Source organism: Apis cerana, linkage group LG1 (genome assembly GCF_029169275.1).
Source record: "Apis cerana isolate GH-2021 linkage group LG1, AcerK_1.0, whole genome shotgun sequence".
Classification (NCBI taxonomy): Eukaryota; Metazoa; Arthropoda; class Insecta; order Hymenoptera; family Apidae; genus Apis; species Apis cerana.
The window spans coordinates 13,748,863-13,770,520 of NC_083852.1; the positions used below are offsets into that span (position 1 = coordinate 13,748,863).

At 28.8% G+C, this 21,658-nt stretch overlaps 2 protein-coding genes across 19 annotated transcripts; one reads left to right on the forward strand and one right to left on the reverse strand.

Annotated features, from left to right (window-relative positions):
- Window positions 1–1,011: 1,011 nt before the first annotated feature.
- On the reverse strand, window positions 1,012–11,542 carry LOC107998094 (uncharacterized). 16 transcript variants are annotated; one of them, XM_062075021.1, is made up of 7 exons: window positions 11,221–11,521; window positions 10,376–11,001; window positions 9,583–9,913; window positions 9,295–9,468; window positions 4,872–4,944; window positions 4,626–4,704; window positions 1,012–1,908 (listed from the first exon to the last, which is right to left on the reverse strand). In XM_062075021.1, coding segments are annotated over exons 2-7 (1,200 nt in total). In that variant the 5' UTR covers window positions 10,918–11,001; window positions 11,221–11,521; the 3' UTR covers window positions 1,012–1,907. The 16 variants fall into 16 exon arrangements, with proteins under 16 accessions (XP_061931005.1, XP_061930997.1, XP_061931004.1 ...); XM_062075013.1 differs by having other exon boundaries at window positions 10,376–11,013; XM_062075020.1 differs by having other exon boundaries at window positions 10,376–11,025.
- Window positions 11,543–13,533: 1,991 nt separating this feature from the next.
- LOC108003661 (43 kDa receptor-associated protein of the synapse homolog) lies at window positions 13,534–21,348 on the forward strand. 3 transcript variants are annotated; one of them, XM_062074898.1, is made up of 12 exons: window positions 13,534–13,885; window positions 15,366–15,575; window positions 15,654–16,012; window positions 16,618–16,834; window positions 17,328–17,479; window positions 18,276–18,422; window positions 19,449–19,608; window positions 19,674–19,874; window positions 19,961–20,059; window positions 20,170–20,361; window positions 20,489–20,688; window positions 20,766–21,348. In XM_062074898.1, exons 3-12 carry the CDS (start codon window positions 15,975–15,977, stop codon window positions 20,971–20,973), a joined length of 1,614 nt encoding a protein of 537 aa, XP_061930882.1. In that variant the 5' UTR covers window positions 13,534–13,885; window positions 15,366–15,575; window positions 15,654–15,974; the 3' UTR covers window positions 20,974–21,348. The 3 variants fall into 3 exon arrangements, with proteins under 3 accessions (XP_061930882.1, XP_061930875.1, XP_061930890.1); XM_062074891.1 differs by having other exon boundaries at window positions 13,632–13,885; window positions 15,366–16,012; XM_062074906.1 differs by lacking the exon at window positions 15,366–15,575 and having other exon boundaries at window positions 13,642–13,885.
- Window positions 21,349–21,658: the final 310 nt, after the last annotated feature.

Here is a 21,658-nt window from a genome sequence, read left to right on the forward strand (position 1 = left end):
TTTGAATCAAAGCATAAGCGAGAGATTAATTAAATGTTTATCTATTTACTTAATCATGTTCGAAATTGATGAATTGTTAATAATTTGAAAAGTAATGAAGAGAATGGGAATCAAATAATATGCGATTTTCAAAATTAGTCGATCTTAATAACAAATTATACATGAGTAGAATTTGGATATATAAAACATGGACATATAAAAAAAATAAGAAAAAATGAAAGAAAAAAAATATGATAATGATTCTTTTTTAAAAGAGAATCATCAACGGAAGTATGAGAATGTCAACATAAATCAATGTCATAAGATGACATAATATATAACGTTGATTTTTAAGTGGGAAAATAAGGGTGAATGCCAAAAGAAGAACAGATGTGTAGAAACATGTGTCTTAAGGGATACATTTTACAGGATGTTTTGAATACGTGCCGATATCGTATGTGAGCGAGTATATTGGTAGCTAAATTTTACAAAGTTTCCAATTCATCTATTTAAAAGTAATCTCTGGTTTCCGGAATTAATTTCTTGTGCTGATTTCAAGTTTTCAAAAATATATTCATAAATCACATCCCAATTCACTCTATAAGAAAGCTATAGATTTTTATTGATTAAAAGAAATGAAAAAAAATAACCCGAATATATATGTATGTATATATATGTATATGTATATATATATATATGTATGTGTATATATATATATATATATATATATATATATATATATATTTAAGATTTAGGTTTGTAATAAAATTCACATTTTAATTAACATAAATTTGAAGAATTAAGTTGATAACATCTATTTTTTCTATTATATTTTTAAAATTTAGCGAATATTTAATTTCAATTTTTGTAAATTATAGTTATTATTTGACTATATTTTTAATATAACTTATAATTTTTTAATATAATTAAAATAATCATTGATAAAAATTTATTGATAAAAAAATTTAACAATAAGTTAAATTGATTATATGTGCGAAATGAAAGGAAAATTAATAAATACAATTCAAAAAATATTATTACGAAATTTAACATATTCTCATATATTTTATTATTTGCGCTTACAAATTTGTGTATATGTATATAGATATATATTATATACTATTCAAAAAAAAATCCTTTGAAAGGAATGCAAGTCTGATTACTTCTAATAAATCTAATATAATAATAACAATAAGCATGCAATAGGCATTAATCAAAAGTCTCATATCTCAAATAATATTATCGTATAATGATAAGCGAATATAATGAATTAAGCGAAATAAATACATATATGTATTAGCGTATTTTTTTTTTGTCTTTGTACCATACCAGTATATACTTATTTTTTCGCAGCAATACATCATTGTACGTATACATTATATATACATATTTATATACAAACATATAAAATATATATATACACTGTGCATACGTATTTATATACAAAAGATTAGATAACTTGTGTATAAGATTATAAGATTATAAGATTATATAAGATTATTTTGTTTAAAATTCTCTTATTAATAAAATATGATTGGCGAATGATGCGTAAATAGATACATACTTAATTTAATTAATTGATAACGAGATATCAGATAGACTCAAAAAAAAATAATTGCTGCATATTAACATTAAAAAGAATAATAGATATTTTCATTAATTCATAATAATTTAGGAACTTTGTATCCATTTGATGATGCATTTAACAATGAATCAATAAGGAACGAGAAAAAAAAATTCTTCGATTTTTCATATTTCAAACATCTGTATCTGTATTGATATTCGAACAGTGTCATTGATGCGAAGGATATCGAAGCGTATCAGTGGTTGCACAAGTCGGTCCGTTGATACTTTGAACAATCATATTAAGGCGTTCCAAGCTGCTTCCATTGAGTTGAGATGACTGCGATTCCAGCATTTCCTCGAATTCTGGCAAAAATGAATAATGAATCATTAATTTATTAAAAATTATTCATTTTGATTCAATTATATTTTGATTCTTGAAGATATAAAACAAACTGAAAATTTAAAATTTTAGAGTTAATTAAAATAATATATTATTAATAGGATATAAACAGGAACAACCTGTATGTATGAATGATAAAGAAAAAAGAAAGAAAAAAAAATAAAATGGAAATAAGATCTATTCGAATTCTTTCATTTTAAAATATATATATTTCAAATCTTGTACATATATATAAATATATAAGTGATTTTGATTGAGTTCATATTGAATTATTTCTATAATTTCAAAATATAGAACAAAGATGCATTTATATTTGAGCAATGTTCGAAAAAAATAATTGAATTATTTATTTTGCAATTGTATGTCAATACAAATGTATATATTTAAGCTTTGAAATATAATCATTCATAAAGATGAGAATTGAAAAGGAAAAGTAAATTGATTGAAAAAGATGAAAAGATTGAAAGATTGAAAAAAAATGAATGTGAAATGTTTCGTGATGCTTAAAACAATTTAATTGTACTGTTGATCTTCAAAACACATCGATTCATTTTTACGACATAGTATTCCTATTACAAAAGAAACACGTAGAAGAAATTATTCATATTATCGAAAATATAATCTCATATTAATGAAAAAAACTTATAAAAAACATTGATTTTTCTTTGATAAAAATACTTTTTATCTCCGATTATATCGCATATAGATATATAGCAAATTGAACAAAATAAAGAAATTTACATGAAAATTGATTAAGAAAATAAAAATGAAAGATAAAGAATAAAAAAAAGTTAAAAAATGTTTAACGAATAAGAGAAAAAAGAGATTAATTCGTTAATTCATAAAGGAAATAAGCGAAAAGTAAGAGGAAATTTTCGAGAGACATGAGAGAATTCTGAATGTAGCAAAGTATGTATTTTAGACGTTACTTCCGTCGTATTTAAATGGGCGGTCTGTTGGCAAAAGGATAGTCTGGCGACGATGCGTCATACTAATGTACCATAGCAATATATAGCACTTCTAGTTGGATTTTCTAATTATTTCACCGAATTTTGAATGTAAATGTAAATTTTGATAAAAAAAAAATGTATCTAGATACAGATCCAATAAATATAATGTAAAATATATTGATACATATGATCTGATGATTTACGCTTCATAATAATATCTTATTTATTTGCTTAATATTTGATTATATTAACTTGAATATATTAACTTGATTATATTAACTTGAACGTAGTGGTAGAAAATACTAAAATAATAAATTTCAAGTTTTATTAAAGAATTTTCAAAAAATATTTAAAATATTAAACAATATTATTCGATTCACAATTGCGGAATAAGATAAATTTAATATAATTGTATAATAAAATCTCGAAATATTGATCGAAATGATCAGGATTTACGCTAATGGGTTACAGTTTGATAAATTCTTTGGCATCTTCATCTTGTAAGCTATTCGTTTACCAAGAAGAATTTGTTTCTCGTCGTTGCAATTATAAGCGTTCTTTTTCCTCGGCTCATGGACCATTCGGACTTGGCAGATGTGTCGCGTGTGAATTATAAATTGTTGCATTTAATGAGAAACTCGTGCCACGAATTTCTGGCGCAGTTTTTCTTACTCTCTTAATTTTTTAGTCTGTTGTTATTTTTTCTTCCTTGAGTTCCATTATGCCGTCCGAAGTTATTATTTCCGTGATAACTGCATGAAATAATCATGAATGATTTAATGTTGAATACACGTTGAATAATTAAATCTTGTGCATATGCAAAATTACATTCTTTTCATTAACATTTTCTTTTTTTATCAATTTGAATTACGTTTCACGGTTGCCAAAAGTCAGCTATTCATTAACGCTAATTAATCCTAAGTTATTTTAATGATCGAAATTGGATTGCGTGAATGTATCTGCTCTTTTTGGCTCATGAAGCAATTCGCTCAACCGTCATCAGTGCCAGTAAATTGGTATTATTATAATATGAGAAATGTGTAGTTATACATACTATCAGTTTTTTTTCTCTATCATTTATAATATGTCTATATTTGTTAATCAATTTAGTCCTGCATAAATTCACACATGATTCATTGATTTTCACAAAAACAAAGATAGAATCAGTCGTCTAATTTCAGAATATGGATCAATTAATTCGATAATTCGGCAAATTGGAAAAACAAGGAAATCTCGGAAGCGAAAATAGATAGAAATTGAAGTTGAACATAAAATGTTAATTGCAAAATGTGTGTTTTCTAGTCGGTTCGATTAATGACGAACGCACAGCTCATGATACATGATAGAACCATGACGCGTGGCATGTGGCTTATAGATCATTGCGAGTAATGCGACCCACGAACAAGATGCGAAGCGACTGTATCCGGATGACGTTACATCGTTAGAAACTTACGAGTGGGCTATCTATAGCAGCGCGTGTAACCAAATAGAAACGGAGTGTCATTCAAGGGTGACAAAACTCATTAATACCGATCTGCTTAATGCTCCATTTCGTGTCAAGCATTAATCTACTTAAAAATATCAGTATCATACGGCCGATACCATTTTGGAAACGTTAAGCAAACAACAAAAACCATCGCACTCCTTAATAATTGCTTCCTGTCTTTAATTCCTATCTCGGCAAAGCTATTCAAAAAAAATTACTGTTTTATGGATAAAATCTCACTCACCATTGATAGGCTGAAATCTTGCCAAAGGATCTGAAAATTGTCTCAGTTTTTCCGTCATGTATCGCGGAGAAGTTGTATCCTAAAAATGAAAAATAAGATTAGATTAGTATTTGGAAGCAACATTGCTAATATTTGGCATTGATTGCTTGATTTTTATTATTCGCAATATACATACATATGTACATACTTACATATGTTACAAATCATATCTTGTCATATCTTAGATCGTTGCATCGCGTAACTTACCGTGACCATGCATCGAAAGTAGTACAGGTAGGGGGTAACGCACCGCACAGTAGTCCACAATTGGCCGATTTAGCTGACCAAAATTAAAAATACCTCCATATTGATTTTTTTCGACAAAATATGATATCATTTATGTGTATATAAAAATTCTATATTTATATAATAAATTATATTAAATAGTATATAATCTAAATAATTTATTATATACAATAATAATTGATTTAGAGAATAGAGGAACACACGATTACATATTCAATTACATATTCGATTACTGAATTCAATTTATTTATAATTATTACGATACGTATATTGTATAAAAAGATACTAATTTTCAGAAAATAAAATAAGATAGAGTTAAATTCAACAGAATTTAAAATATTCGTTTTTAAACGATTAATTAAATATTGCATTATCATATTATCAATTTGGTGAAAGATAATGAAAGAAAAGCGAACATAAAATCATTGATTTTTGCATATATTGTGTTAACTATAGAACAATTTTATAATTATTTATAAAAAGTAAAAAAAATATTACTTTAAAAAATAAAAAAAATATTATTTTTAAAAAAAATATATCTTTTTTTTTACATTATTCAGAGTAAACTTTACAGATAAAAAACAATTTAACAGAACAAATAAGTATGTTAAGATTATATATTCTTTTAATAATGTGCATATTTATTTTAATATGATAATAAATAATAATATTTTTATTATATTATATTTTTATTTCATTATATATAATTTCTATATTGACGAAATTGTATAAATATTATTAGATAAAAGTTCTTTATTAGAACTTATTTTGGATAAAATGAAATTATATAAAATACCTAAAGAATATAATATTTGAAAAAAAAAAATATATAAAAATGATAATGACAATAGCAATTATATTAAAGATATTTAATTATAGTAAGTGAAAATTTATTCCATTTCATTATTCTATATTTTGTTTTTTGTTGTTAAAATAGTGTTTTTATTTTTATTGAAAGAAGATTTTCATTATATAGTTTATTATATTAATTATTTTTATTATATTTATTATATTATTTTTTTAATTATTTTTATTATATAATTCAAATTGAATTTTTTATAACGCATATTTTTAGCATATTGTTCCGGAAATGAGATAAAAATTTCAAAAATCCATTTTAAATTAATAAATATTTGTAATATAATTCAAAGAAACATAACAATATTGATAAATTTTGTAAAAGTAAAATATAATAGCATTAGAATTATACAAAATAAAAAAGTATATTTTTAAATTATTATTATTAAATTTTATATAGATTTATACAAAAAATTTAATAATTTTAATTGATAACATTAATCAATTTCTTGTTTGATTTGTAAATGATATTTCTGAAATGATTCTTACTTATGTTTATTAGATTCCTTTTTGCCTTATTGTTATTTTATCATTAAAAGCGACTTCATACAACAATGTAACTATCATAATGGTAAAAAATTGCGTTTGAATGAAAAAACGTTTACAGAACGCTAATTGTTAACTAATATTAAGATTAATATCATTTATATCAAGTCTACCGATATAAATTCCCATCCAATATCAAAATATGTTTAGATAATTATTTAGTCATTTTTTCAATATTGATAACTTTTAAAGCGATATCAAATCCACATTATATTGAATCAAAAATTATTTGATACTTATGAAGATTTCGATATTTATTCAATACTTTAATTTTTATTTCTAAATATTACAATTAAAACTAGATTTGATTAAGAAAGAAAATAGAATATAATAAAATATAATAAAAAAAGAAAATAGAATTATAGATATAGATTGAAATCAAAGACAATTAGAATCAAAATAGACATAATATAAAATATAAAATATTAAATAAAAATCTTCTTGAGATATAGTTTTTGATTCGATGTAATATTTAATATCATTTGATATTAGGAGGCATCAATATCGAGAAATAATTCAAGTATTTAAAATTTTGATACGTACATAGAATACATATCTTTTGATGTATATCTTCTATTGAATATTTTCAAATCGTTTCAACATTATCAATATCAGTATTAATTGGATCATTAATTAATTCTTTTTAATGTAAAAAATAATTCTTTTATAAAATATAATAATGCTTAAAAAAATATTGGTATTTGAAATAGATAATACATACAATAAAATCATTCATGAAATTTTATAATGTATGTCAATAAAAAATATTATTAATATATATATTATATATATTATATATGAATCACATTTAAATATCAATAATCACAAAAAACTATAAAAACTACATAATAAAAAAGCAAAAATCTTAGAACATAAATATAAAATATATTTATTAAAAAAACATTCATAAAAAAAAATACTTGTAAAGTATAAAGAATTTTTAAAATTTAGCATATATTAACAATTAATCTTAATATTATTTAATATTATTTTAATATTTGACAAAACATAACATTTCATGAGTGTGTAAATAATAAAAAAAAATATCAAAGCATTATCTTTTACATATTTAATTATTTTGGATAAAAATTTATTAACTTAAAATTTTTTAAATTGATTTTTGATCAGCTAAATCGATCAATTAGACCACTATACGTCGTTTTATTTATATTACTTAATTGGAGAAAAACGAAAAAAGAAAAGTTATAATAGCATTTAAAAATGTAAAATAATATTCGAAATATTGAATATTGAATAAACATAAATTATTAATAAATAATAATTAAATTATTAATAATAAACATAATCTTAATAAGATCTCAGATATCATTGTATAGAAAAGAATTAATTTCGTCAAAGAATTTATAAATATTTAAAAAAATTTTTTTTTTCTTATTCATTAAATAGATACTAAACATGATGTATACATTTTTTCTGCTTCGGATTTCTTTATTTGTTTCTATACATATACGTCGTAGCGACCAACTATTCTTGGAGTAAAAGCAATTCCTCGCTATACTGTCCTCATATCGTACGTTCATCCTTGCGTATTTGAAACTTGTTACAAGAAATTATCACATTGAACACTTATCTATTCTGTGTAAATATATTATCGTTTTTCTTGAAGAATTGTTGACAAAAATTTTTTTATATCATTTTTCACATTATTTTTTAATTAATTATAAAAAAGATATAAAGAAAAAACATATATATATATATATATTTAATTTTTAATCGAAACAAACATTTTTGGAAGATGAACACGATGAAACTAGAGACAAACAACACGACGAAATGGGATGGCATGTGAAGAAACCGACAAGCTTTTATCGTAAAGTAGGATACGTTAACCGCCTCGTGCTCATGACTCAAACGACTGCTTTAAATAAGCACGATGTTTGTTCTGGGAGATAGCTTTGCGTTCTCCATGTCGGAGGTCGATACAAGAGTAGGTAGTCTTCTTTCAAAGTATACATGAATGTATGTATTTTGAATCTTTCAAGCATATAATGTAGCAGAGTTTATCAATTTGTTGCACGAAATAATATTCAAAAACATCGAGAATCATTGATTGTTAATTGCTAAAAAATTGTAATTTTTACAGATTTTATTTTTATAGATATTTTTATTAAATATATTATATTAAATATTTGTCCCTTTCTTTTAATATAATATATACTGTCTAATAACTATCTATATAATTGTGTCTCATTTTTGTAGTCCTGTCCTGTATTATTTTTAAATTTCTTCTATATCTGAATATAATAAATGCAAATAAATAAAATGTTAAAAATTTTTTAATCATTAGAATGTTTCAAAAGTAAATATATCAAAATTAAAATTTCATTTCGTATTCACATTTCAAAGAAAGAAAAGCGTTCGTTAACATGCTATGAATCGATGCGTAGCATCAAACTTATATTTAGCGAGGATACAAGTCGACTGCTTTGCGCGATACGAAATACCAGGGAAATATATTTCATTGTATAATCCCCTCGAGAAGAATCCCAAAGTAGCTGGCTCGTTAACTCTATTTTAAAGACTGTACAACGATGGTTAAATTTTTCTATTCGCAATTTTTTATTTAGTTTGATTTTCTTTTTCTCTCATACAAATTTTTCTATCACAAATATATAAATTTGTGAACAAATATGATACATATAATGATTATAATATATACAACACAAAGAAGTATTCCGGATATTCGAGTAAGCGCATTCTGTATATTTAATAAGTGTTTTTAACTTTGTTTATTATCAAGATTATACTTTTTAATATTATATTAACTAAATATGCTCAATGCTAATTTAAATAATTTCTATTAATTTAAAAGTTGAATAAAGAATGAAAAAGATATTTGTTTTCATTTATTGGAGAAATATTGAAAAAATTGAAGGAGCGTTACATGCATGTTCGATTTTTCAATACGAAGAAATACAGAATAATATAAAATAAGAAACATATATATATATATACTTACTGTCGTATTTTCGACCGAGCTATGATCTTCAGCTAAGGAAGATCTGTTGTTCTGCAACAATGCTTCAAGACCTTCGATATACTCAATTGCGTTCCTTAAAATCTCAACTTTTGGTAAACGTTGATTGGGATTATTACTTGTTCTTCTTTTTAAAATTTCAAATGCCTCATTTACCTAAAATATAAATAATTTTCCGAGTTACTGTCTGTTATAATACGAATCAAAATACTAACATAAAAAAAAAATTCTATCATGATTATCAATTATTCATGTGTATTTGAAACTCACTTTTCTCAAACGTCTTCTTTCTCGTAAAGTAGCAGCTTTTCTTCGATCGACAGTGACAGTTTTCTTCTTGCAAGCTTTGCAAGCCCAAAGTAAACATCGGCGAGGTCCATGTACTGAGGTAGCGGCATCCAGAGCCACATCAGGATGAGGCACATGTTCATGTAGTTCGGTTTCGTTCAATTCGTTACTCCTTTCGTTTGATTCATTCAATTCATTACCCTCGTTGCTCTCCTCGGCCTCGACGGAACCGGATTCAAGATCAGCCGAAGCATCCACCGATACGATGGACGATGCGTCGTCCGAGTCCACCGCGTATCGTAATGGTTGCGATCTATCGAAGAACAGTAAATTTTTATTATATCTCTTTTCTTATCTCTTGTATTGTTTGAAATCAAAAAAATAAATCAGAAAAATAAAAAAAAAAGAAAAAAAATAAATTGATTTATATATCGGTAAATAAACCAGATTAGGTCCCATTTCATAGAAAATATTTTTTCTGACTGAAATAATTTCAAATTATTGGCAATGTGAGATTCGTAACATTCGGTATAACGATGAGTCCAAGATAGTAAGTATAATTAAATGAAATATGAAATATGAGGTAAAAATGATTTGACACGCGACAAAATTGCCGTGTCGTTGTGTATGATAGTGCATTGCGTTCTTCTTTGAAATAATAATATTATATGATATATGATACGATTTCGCTTGGATCCAAAAAAAAAAGAAGAAAAAGAAAGAATAATAAGAAAAAAAAATGAAAAATTAAACATAATTTTTTTCTTTATCGTACTGATAGCGTTGAGAGCTCGTCGATCCTAATGCAAAGTCATTTTCAGCTGTCTCGATTATACGACTTTTCGTTTCTTCATCCACATTTTCTTCAGTTAGGTGTCTTTGCAGATATTCAATTGAAGGATTATCGATAGTATATACACTTTGTCGTCGACGATAATGATAATGATGATAATACTGATGATGATGCCGATGGTAATAATAACGATGAAGATGATGATTATGATGCCGAAGTTGTAAGTGATGCCGATAAACATCGTAGGATTCTCTACCAATCGGTTGGCATGCATAAGATATAGTGTTTGTCACAAGAGTCATCGTTTCTCGTGAGACACTCTGATAGAAAGTTTTTTTTCGTGCAATCTTTCTCCACTTCCTTCCACTTTCTTCCTGTTCTCTTCTTCCTCCTCTTTTCTTTTCTTTCTGTCCTTTTTTCGTTTGGAATCGAATAAAACGGCGCTTCTTGACTCGCGTATCGATATTTTGATTATCAATATATTTTTGCAAAGGAAATTCGTGATTGATTCGATCGATTTTCATACCGAATTCATGTTCCGTTAAGCGATTCCTAACATCGCAAGTAATATCTGCGATCCAATTTCCATTTCTGTTTTTCCTTGGGACCTATCCATCTATCTACTTATCAATCTGACAATTTATTAATCGATCGATCGATCGATCGACCGATAGACCGACCGATCGATCGATCGACCGACCGATCAATCAATCAATTATACCTGTAGACAATCGTTGGAATTATCCAATTTCGATACAAATTTAAAAATAAGAAGACATGTGAATGAAATAAAACGTGTAGAAGAAACGTATGAATAAAAAATGTACACAATAAATGATGAGAGATCAATAATCGATGATTGAAAATTTTCAAAAATCGCAAAAATCAAAGCGAAAACTCTAAGATTAAAGCGTTGCAATGTGTCGCGGCACGTCGCGACGCAGTTTCCGGGAGTCGGCTCGTGGCCCTGAAACGTGTACGAATGCGGACCGCAAGCTCTCGTTCACGTTCGTCGAGTTCCGTACCCGATCGCACTTATACTCGCACTCGCGCTCACACTTCGAACCACGTTCTTCGACCGTCGAAACCCACGCCTAGCGAACAGTTCGGATACTTTACGAGCTACGTTTAGCATCTGGGTACACCCAGATGGATTATTTTCGACGAGAAACCAACCAATTGGAGTCCGTGAAAATTCTCCAACGTTCACTAACGTCCCGCCTCTTTTCTTTCTCTACTCGAATCTAATGGTTGGTCAAATGTCGTCACATTGGGGTGTGGTTTCAATCTCGATACTGTTTAAAATTTTTTCATCTTCTATCTGATCTATAAGTCACATATTGATATAGAATCATGATTTTTTTCCTTCTCTTTTTTCATAATGATTTATTCTCCTCACAAGTATTATATATCCTCACAAATTTAAATGAGATATATTCGAGAATTTTCAAATTTTGTTATTTTCTTTCTAAATATTAATTTCTCAATTGATCAAACTAAAATTACAATATCTTGATGTCAAAAATGGAAATATAATTAAAAGAATACAAACATCATTTCTTATTCAATGCAACTTAATGCGTCATGATGGCGAAAGATATATACATATAAGTAATGTATATAAGCGTATTATATTCGTAGCTTCCTGTCTTTTATACTAGATGCGATCGACTTGCTTTTACTCTCGGATTGGATTGAACATATCGAACAAATAAAAGCTCTTCATTCAAAGAAACAAACAAATGATAAAACAAATGAGGAATTTTCTATGCAATATCAAAGACCAATAGGTAAGCTAACAAAGGCCATTCGATGATATAAAAAAAGAGATTAAAATTAAAGGAGAGCGATGCAGAGAACACGAATTGCCCTACGGCAAACGACGAAGATTGGCCTTGAACCGATGACCTATTTACCTACATAGGAAAATATCGTAGAAAGAGATTGCAAGGAAGGACAAGAGGCATTTCGTAGAGTATAATCGTAAAGCGAGAAAATTAGAAAGAGCATTCGAAGGAAATTGATGGTTTTATCAATAGATAAATGAACAAATCATCCAGTTAAGAAATTATCTTGTAACATTTTTCATTTTTCATTTTTCACCATATAACATATTATCAATATAAATAACTAGGATACATGTATTCATGAATGTACTCTAAATAAATTAGGCTAAGTTAATTAATACATATAAACATGTCCGAATCACAAATAAAATATAAATATGTAAATAGTGTATAAATATATAAGTATACATCTAAGTCCAGAAAGAAAGTTTGACGCGTAATAGGGGTGGTGCTGTATTGCACCCCTATAAACGGTACAGTATTCGTGAAATCTCGGACCGACTCGGAGGTAATCGTGTCGAAAACGAAGAGAGAAAATCGCAAGGCGAACTATTTGAATCGGAGAAGCGAGATAGAAAACGGGTCACCCTCTTCTCCTTTCAGGATTCGGTTGGCCGGGATACCTCATCCGGTAAAGCTAAAAGTTCAGGAAAGGGCAATGCCTCACCCATTTTTATGGAAACGTACAAATCAAGCTGAATGATTCACGATTCTCTTTCTATTTCAGCTTTTCTCGTTTCAGCTTTATTCTTCGAGTGATGACGAGATTGCCAATACAGGAAAGATTTTCGTCAAATTTATGATATTTTTTCGGTTTATTTCGTTTTCTCTATGTAAGTATGCTTAATAACAATCCAATGGAAAAAAAAAACAATTCAGATGAAAATAAAAATCGATTAGATCGGAATAGTTGACAATTGCAACGAAGATATAAAAGCAAAAAGCAAAAAGTTGAGATGGGTCATTACCAAATACGGAAGAGATTTTGTTCCCGTAATTGCGCGCGCGCGCGTGCACAAACTCGGTATGTATGTCAGTATGTATGCCACTATGTATATATGTGCTATGCACGAGAAAGAGAATAATTCTGTAAGCAGAGATTGTGAAGGGCTAAGGAATGATCGGAGGAAAAGAAAGATAAAATAAAGCATAACGATACGGCAGGAAATGAAGAGAAAAGTGAAAGCATAAAACGAGGGTAGCGACATAAAGAGGTTAGGATGGTGTTGAAAAGTGTGCAAGAGCGGCGCTGTGAGAAGAGACGAGAAGAGGTGCGGAGAGTAGTTGCGGGCAGAGGGGAGAGGACAACGAAGCAAGAGTTTGGGCGAGGAGTTGGAGGGGTGAGGTTTTGCGAGGGGTTTGCAAGGGGTTGCGAGGGGTTTGCGAGGGGTGATCGGGAAGGAGAAGAGAGAGTTGGTCGTCAGGTCGTGTGTTGCGGGCTGCTGCGGCTCGGGCGCGACAGTTCTACCTCGACCATTGCCGGTTAATTTTCGCAAGGCGGCTACGTATTCGAAACAATAGAGGTGATTCTTTCAACGCAATGCGGCGCGATATGGCGATAGTTTGTGTGTTAGGTTGAATCGTAAATCCACTTGCAACGCTTCGATTGCATTTCTGACTTATCCTCATCGCGGTATTACAGACGGTAAGCACTTTCGGCGTTTGGACGGATCATCATCGAATATATACGTCAATATCTCAATGTGAACCGAAATAAACTAAGGGGAAAGAAAAAAAGAGAAGAAGCAAATGGAAGGAAAAGAGAAGAAAAAAATTTCGTATGAATCATTATCGTATCGCCAACTACATTATTATAATAACGTATCAGATTACATGTGGAAATATATTAACCGAACAAGATCGTTAATTTCATCAACAAAATACATTATAGCACGCGATTAAATCTCAAATGCATATGTTTAACTCAGAATGGACGCAAATTCTGAAAATTGAATTTTTCTCTCTCGAACAGTGTAAATTTTCGAATCTTCGTTCCAATCTTAACTGTTATCATTCATTACAATTCTTATAAATCGTTTCTTTTTTTTTTGTTACCACAATTTCTGTTTAATGATTTAATTCGGAAATTTTTGATACGAAACAAACTAATTGCGTTTTTTGAAATCAGAATTGATTGAATATTATGCAATCGCCAGAAATATGAATGATCAATCCCATGATAATTTCTTGATTTAAATTATCTTATTATCTTGTAACTTTTGATTGAAAATTCGCGCGCGCAGTATTATTTTTCAAGAGATAGAGATAAAGATATTTTTCATTGAGATAGAATAAAATGATAATAAATAAAAAAATAAAACAAATAAATCACTGATCAAAGAAATATTATAAACCATATAATTGCTCTAGAATATACGACAAATCGATACTTTGTGTACCTTATCACAACGCGTTTTGTTGATCAAGATCGACATCGAACAAATGACGCGATTTTTTGATGAAACGATGAAACGAATGAATTAACAATGCTTTTCATTATGATCAAATTTTTTTAATTGTCTTTTAATTTTATATTTAAATATTATTGTATACGAAATTAAATTGTTACGTAAATATATATACATATACATGTATATATATATATATATATATACATACGTATATAACGCAACTGCATGTAACAGGCATCTATGTATAGTTCATGTTCATAAAATTCAATAGCGCATGCGAATATTTGTATACTCTGTTATTACATCACAAATTATAGAATGTTATATTTAACAATAATCAGATTTAATAGTAAAAGAATAAGACGAATGGTCAAAACAAGCACAAAGAGTCAAATATAATATAATAATGCATGAAAATCATAAAAGATATCATTCGATCAAAAAAGATTTGGTGAGATTCTATGAAGATAATCATATTGAAAATAAATTATCGAAATGTTAATTATTTATCAATTGATACTCGGTTTCTTCTTTAAATACAACTCAAATCCCGATATTCGTTGCCAATTCTTCTCTTTTAAATCTTTTTTTGTTTCCTTCGTTTGTTTCTTTCATTCCTCCAATTTCTCCCTTCTGCTCCTCTTTCTTTTCCTTTCTTTCTATTCCATTCTAATTCTATTCCATATTTTAATTCCATTTCCTTGTCGTTTGCAGAAACTCTTCTCGTTTTTCGGCAAATTCTTGGAAATTAAAAAACTAAACTCTGGCAATTAAAAGCAAGTACAAAACTTTGCAAAAACAGAACTATTTTTTCTGCAAATATAAATATAATAGTCGATACACAAAAAAAATTCTGTCCAAATGCATAGTGTGACGCTAAAAGAGGCAACCTCAATATTGTACTATCTTCTTTTTGGTTGGATTGTATGCTTATATTCTTTTATTGGATTGTATATCGTGTTTAACAAATTAGACCCGATTTCACGACTTTTTTTGCAATAGGTCCATGATTTGCTGATAAAAAATCGTATTAGTTAATTAATTGGTAAGAAAACGATCGTATATCTTCTTTCTTGAATTGTAATTCGAATTTAAAAGATTGAAAGAGTTAGAAACAACTAACTAATGACACATCGAGTGTCGATTCGATCTAAGAAGAAGGATATGTGTCATATCGAAGTAACAACTTGCAAGCATTGTAGAAACAATGCCTCTGCTGACGAGGGAAGTTGAGTTTAAGCTTTGGCGAATCGACATGCTGTTGTGGGAATACTGGAACACACATTCCAAAGGACAAAGTAACGAAGAAAAGAAGACGCAATCATGTCATGGGAATCAATTTCTTCGAGAGATTATCTCGGGTAAGTATCGAATAAAATAAAATAGTGATTCATTCGGTTTTAATAGACGTGGATTCTCGGATTAGCGCGAGAATTTCCGAAACGCGAAAGGAAACGAAATGGGAGGGGCAACTGTCGCGGTGCCATAATACTCAGGGATAACTTGGTATATAGGTCAGAAAAAGGGGTTACAGATGCCTCGCCCACTATGAGCACACAGGTCGTTCGTCTTGAATTGAGAAATGGAATTCCGCGATCGAATTTTCATATCTTTTTTTTTTGATCGCAACAACCGCCACCATCCCTTTTCATTTATTTGGGAAAGAGAAGAATTGTTTTCATAATCTAACATTTCGTTCGGTATAATCGTTCGGTATAACAAACTGACACGAATATAATAAAAATTATAATATATAAAAAATATATATAAAATAAAAAATATAATTTTATACATTATTGATTTGAAAATATAAAAAATAAATAGAAAAAAACGAAAGTTAAAAATGCTCGAGCTTTATTTTATGTCTTTTCGCAAGTCCACGAATTATGATCAAAAATATAATCATGAAATATGTAATAATATGTGCGATTGAATAATCGTTGAACGAACCATTGAAAATTTACAGCGGGGCGGCCAGTCATCAACTCTCCGCGACCGCTCTTCTGGGTAGTCCAGATGGATCGCGGCATCCGCTAGATGTATGTGAATTCACCGAAGAGGACTATCGGCATCAGAATTCCAATGGAAACACTCATTACCAGAACGGCAGGTCCGGCTCTGGTCTATGGGAATGTCTAATAGGTTGCAGACGTCGTTTAGACCAACATATGGCTCGAAGACGGGTAAAAATTTAATTTTTTATAACGATTCGCGATTTCGAATTTATCCCTTCCTTTTCTTCGGTCACGGTCATTGCCGAGAATGGGATCATGGCGCGTATAAGATGCACGCGACTATGATTGTAAGTCACGCCACGTATAAAATCGATTTCTATATTTACTTATACTCTTGAATTTTCGCGATGCAATGTGATCGACGCAAGTTAAAAAAAAAATGAAAGAGAGATAAATCAAGAAGGAAAAACTTTCTCATCAATCAGAAAGTTTCTGATCGTTGACTTAAACGTCAATTATGCTATTACTGTATTATTTTTACTCGACATCTAATTAGTTTGTTCTCTCCATTATCATCGAGGTTGACCTTCGTGCTATTTATGTTACACAGGATCGAGAGATCTTAAACCGATGGAGGAAGTTCAAGGCCGAATCGATACAACCTCCTTCATCATCGTTTTAACTGATAGATGCGTGTATCTATATTCTCAATTTTTTTCAGGTGGAACAAGGCTTGAAGCTATATCGCGCTCATAAACAACAAGCTGCTGTTCGTAAATGGAGAGGAGCTTTAAAGAATATCAGACAACGAGAAGATAAATTCGCTCTTCTCGGCTATCTGTATCAAGCCTACATGGATTGGGGAAAGTATAGGTATGTAATCAGAATTATTTCGATACTTTTGTTTTTGAATTCTTGTCCAAAGACGCTTGTCTCTTTTTTGTATTCGCTACTTAAATATGCTTTTTTCAAATCGAAATAACTTTTCATTTCAAGTAATTAGTTTTTAATCAAAAAAAATGAAGGTGGAGAAAATAATATGACATCAATAAAAAAAATGAGGAGGAATGAGAAATAAAATGGATAGAGAAATGAAGCAATGAAAGAAAGAAGCGAAAGAAAAAAAAGAAAAGAAGAAAGACACGAGTTAGTTTGTTTCGCCGAAAGGCACTGGTTGTCCAGACTATTCAACCCACTTCAATGCTATGGAGAGGCATTGTCAACCTCGTAACTTAAACTACGAACAGGAAGAGAAAAAAGCTTAATAAAGAGATTATAACCAAGAGATAATATTTAATTAGCGAGACACATCATACTTGAAAGGTGAAAGGTTCGAAGATTCTTGACACCGTAAAGAAGCTTTTTCTTTCTTTCTTTTTTTTTTTTCTCCCTAAAAAACGAGTAACGAACCAACTAACAAACCAACATGTTCGTTATTACTCGCAGATATTCATTATGCTCATTCATGTGTGAAAGAGTATTTGATGCACTTCGATCTTTCACCATTTCCTATTTTTATTTCGTTTCTTTTAATCGTTCCATGAACGAAACTTTCGACCTTAACCAAGTTCGTCGCTCGACTTATTCTCGCTTTCGACAACAACTTGTTATTGATAATAAATAAATGAACAAATAATAACCTATTAAAAAAACCATATATTTTTTTCAGAGATAGCATCGATTTTGGACACAAACAGTTATGCATTTCCGAAGAATTGGATTCGCCAAACATGCGGGCAGAAGCCTATTTAAATCTGGCGAGGGCACATGAAAGATTGGGCGCATTAGATAGGGCTTTGGACTTTGCGAGACACAGGTAAGAATATTTATCATTTTTTCTTATCATTATGATAATAATTATAATGGTACATTAAATTATTTTAGTTTCTTTATTATATTATATTACATATACAAAGTATATAGGATGTCTCAGCTAACTTGATCATTTCGAATAATTATTAAACGGTATATTTTATAAAAATTATAGGAAATTGGAAAATTATGGAATTTGAATGTAATTCTAAGAAATACATCTTATAAGCTACATCTTCCAGGTTTCAAAATCTTTTTGATTTCTTAAATAAAAAAATCTATTTTTTGTATTGTAAATTATTAGAATATCACATTCGAAATAAAAATATTATACATCTATCTTCATGCATCATCATCTTTAATTTAATAACTAATTAATTAATGAAATAATTTTATCTCTAAAAACTAAAATAGATGCTTTAACAATAGTAACTCGATTTTAATACAATGTATTCAAGCGTTTTATCAAAATTATTATGTTTCATTAAAAACTTTTGCATAAAAATAATTCTTTTTTTTCTTTTTTTATAAAATTTTTTATTTGCGAATAAAGCAATATTAATTATAATTTACTAATTATAAATATATTAATTTAAAAAAATATGTTATTGATCACAAAACATTAAACACAAAATTGATCACTAATGACAATGAAGTATAGTGAATAATTAATATATAATAAGATATATTCAATAATAAATAAGATAATTAGATCATATATTTTATTGAATTATTTGAATTATTTTATTTTTTATTGAAATTATTTAATAGGATGAAAATAAATATTGAAATTATGTTAAAGTTATATCAAAAAAACATTAATTCAAACATTTAGTTTAACTTAGAGATAATAAATATGTATTAAAAATTATTTTGTTAATATTTAATTATTTTAACTATTAGGTTTAAAATGTATAAAGATTAATTTTTACTCTTACTAGAAATGATCTTCTATCAATTTATAATATAAAAAAAATTCTATTCAATTGAATAAAACTATGAATTAATTATTTAATATGTTGTTTTGTAGCTTGTACAATGAATGCGACCAATGTGCGACTGCTGGATTGGTTCATTTGACCGTAGGCAGAGTTCATTTGGAATTAGCAGGATTTTGTAAAGCTTTAGAAGCTTTTCAAAGAGCTCATAAAATTGCTCATTCGATTCAAGACCCGTCATTGGAATTACAGGTAAGTTATTGAAGATTCAATCTCATTCAGATATAGATATATTTCATATTATTTTCAATCCACAGGTATACGTAGGTTTGTCGGAGCTATTCTGCAGATTACATGATGCTGATAAGAGTGCTAGGTATGCGGCTAGAGCTTACGACCTCTCGAGAAGCTTGCAACTGGGCGACTTAAATTCTCGACATCATAGAGCAGCTCTTCTTCAGATGGCAGCGGCACTCCGGAAAAAAGGAGAACTCGGTGACGCCCACGATTACTGTTCGGTAGGCAGTAACTTTCTTTCTACAACCCCCATATTCAACTGTCACGTATCCACTTGGACCTGTTTATTTTGATCGGGAACTCACAGGAGGCAACACGATTATCGTTAGTTTCTGGAGATCAAGCTAGTTATGCCAGGAGTATACGAATAATGGGAGATATTTATAGAAAGAAATCCGATATAAATGTAAGTATATAAAACGGATAAAAACTAGATGGACAAATTCTTATTCACATAAAAAATGAAATAAAGATATAAGATATAATTGTGTGATTACATTATTGTTTCGCTCGTAGAAAGCATTTCGACAGTATGAAAGTGCGATGGGATCTGCAGCAGCAACCGGAGACCGTCTCTGTCAAATGGAAGCTATGGACGGCGCAGCGAGGTGTCTTGAGGCTCTTCGATTACAACATAAAATATGCAATTGTCGTCCTCTTGAATTCAATACTAGGCTGCTCGAAGTAGCTGGATCAGTTGGTGCGAAGGTAATCTTATATTTTAATTTCTAATTTAATTTTATTTTGACTAACAATTAGATCCTAATAATTTTCTATTTTTTCTATTCATCCTCTCCTTTTCCTCCTCTCTCTCTCCCTTTTCTCTGAAACGTAGTTCCTGGTACGAACAGTGAGATCGAGGCTTTCGCGTATTTATGGTTCTCTTGGAGATGAGGAACAAAAGACTCATCATGAAAGATTAGCTACGGCAATGGAAGAAGATTTAGAATTGCGATGTGGTAGCTGTAACGAGCCTTTTGGCCTTGAAACCGATTCCTTGGAAGCATTACCTTGTTCTCACATATTACATGCCAGGTAAAGTGAACTCAAAAATATAACATGTTTTTTTTTTTGAATTGTTTTTATCGCATTATATTATATACAATTTACAGGTGTGCATACGACATTTTAAAAAAACGTGACAAAAAGAAGAAACGTTTGTGTCCCGACTGTCACAAATCCGTTAGTTCACGATTGTACCTGCATTGCGAAGATCCTCATGGCATGAATACTTTGAATCACAGTTCCTTGAGTCTGGCATCGTTGAGAGCCAGCAGTTTAGCCACGTTGGACGACTGTCACGCTACTAGCAGTGTTTAAATCTGATAATATCCGTTACATCAACTTACTTATTTACTTATGTACTTAGGATTTTGTTTACTTAGAATTTTTTGAGCAATGTGTTCTTTGTAATGATCACCACTAATATTTCACAAATGAATGTAAACAAAGCAAATGCAAGCACGACCAGTTGTATCCTAAATCTGATACAACTGTGCACATTAGCTTAATTTCAAATTTTTTTTTAGGATATAAGAGATATCAAGCTTGCGTACAGTCTGCCAATTAAGCGATTAGACATGAATATTACTTAACGCGTGAATTGTTTAACATTTAAATTAGAATGAAAAAATTTAAAAAATACTAGCACAATATCAAAAGACTTGATGGCAATAAAAATGCACATTCAATTCATTCGTCTTTTCTCATCATTTTTCCCTTTTTTATCATTAAATAATTTTTTCATTATAAATATCTAATTTTAAATAATTTTTTTTCATTATAAATATCTAAATATTATACAATTTATTTTTTTAATATAAAGCATGCACATAAAATAGTGTATTTCAATACTTTTCGATAATATTAATACATCAAGATATTTTTATTCTTATTAATTTAAATTAAAAAAAAACTATTTAATACACGTAATTAAAAAATAGTAACATTTTAAACATTTTAAGTACAATTAATGCAATCCCTGAAATAATTTAATTGTAATTAG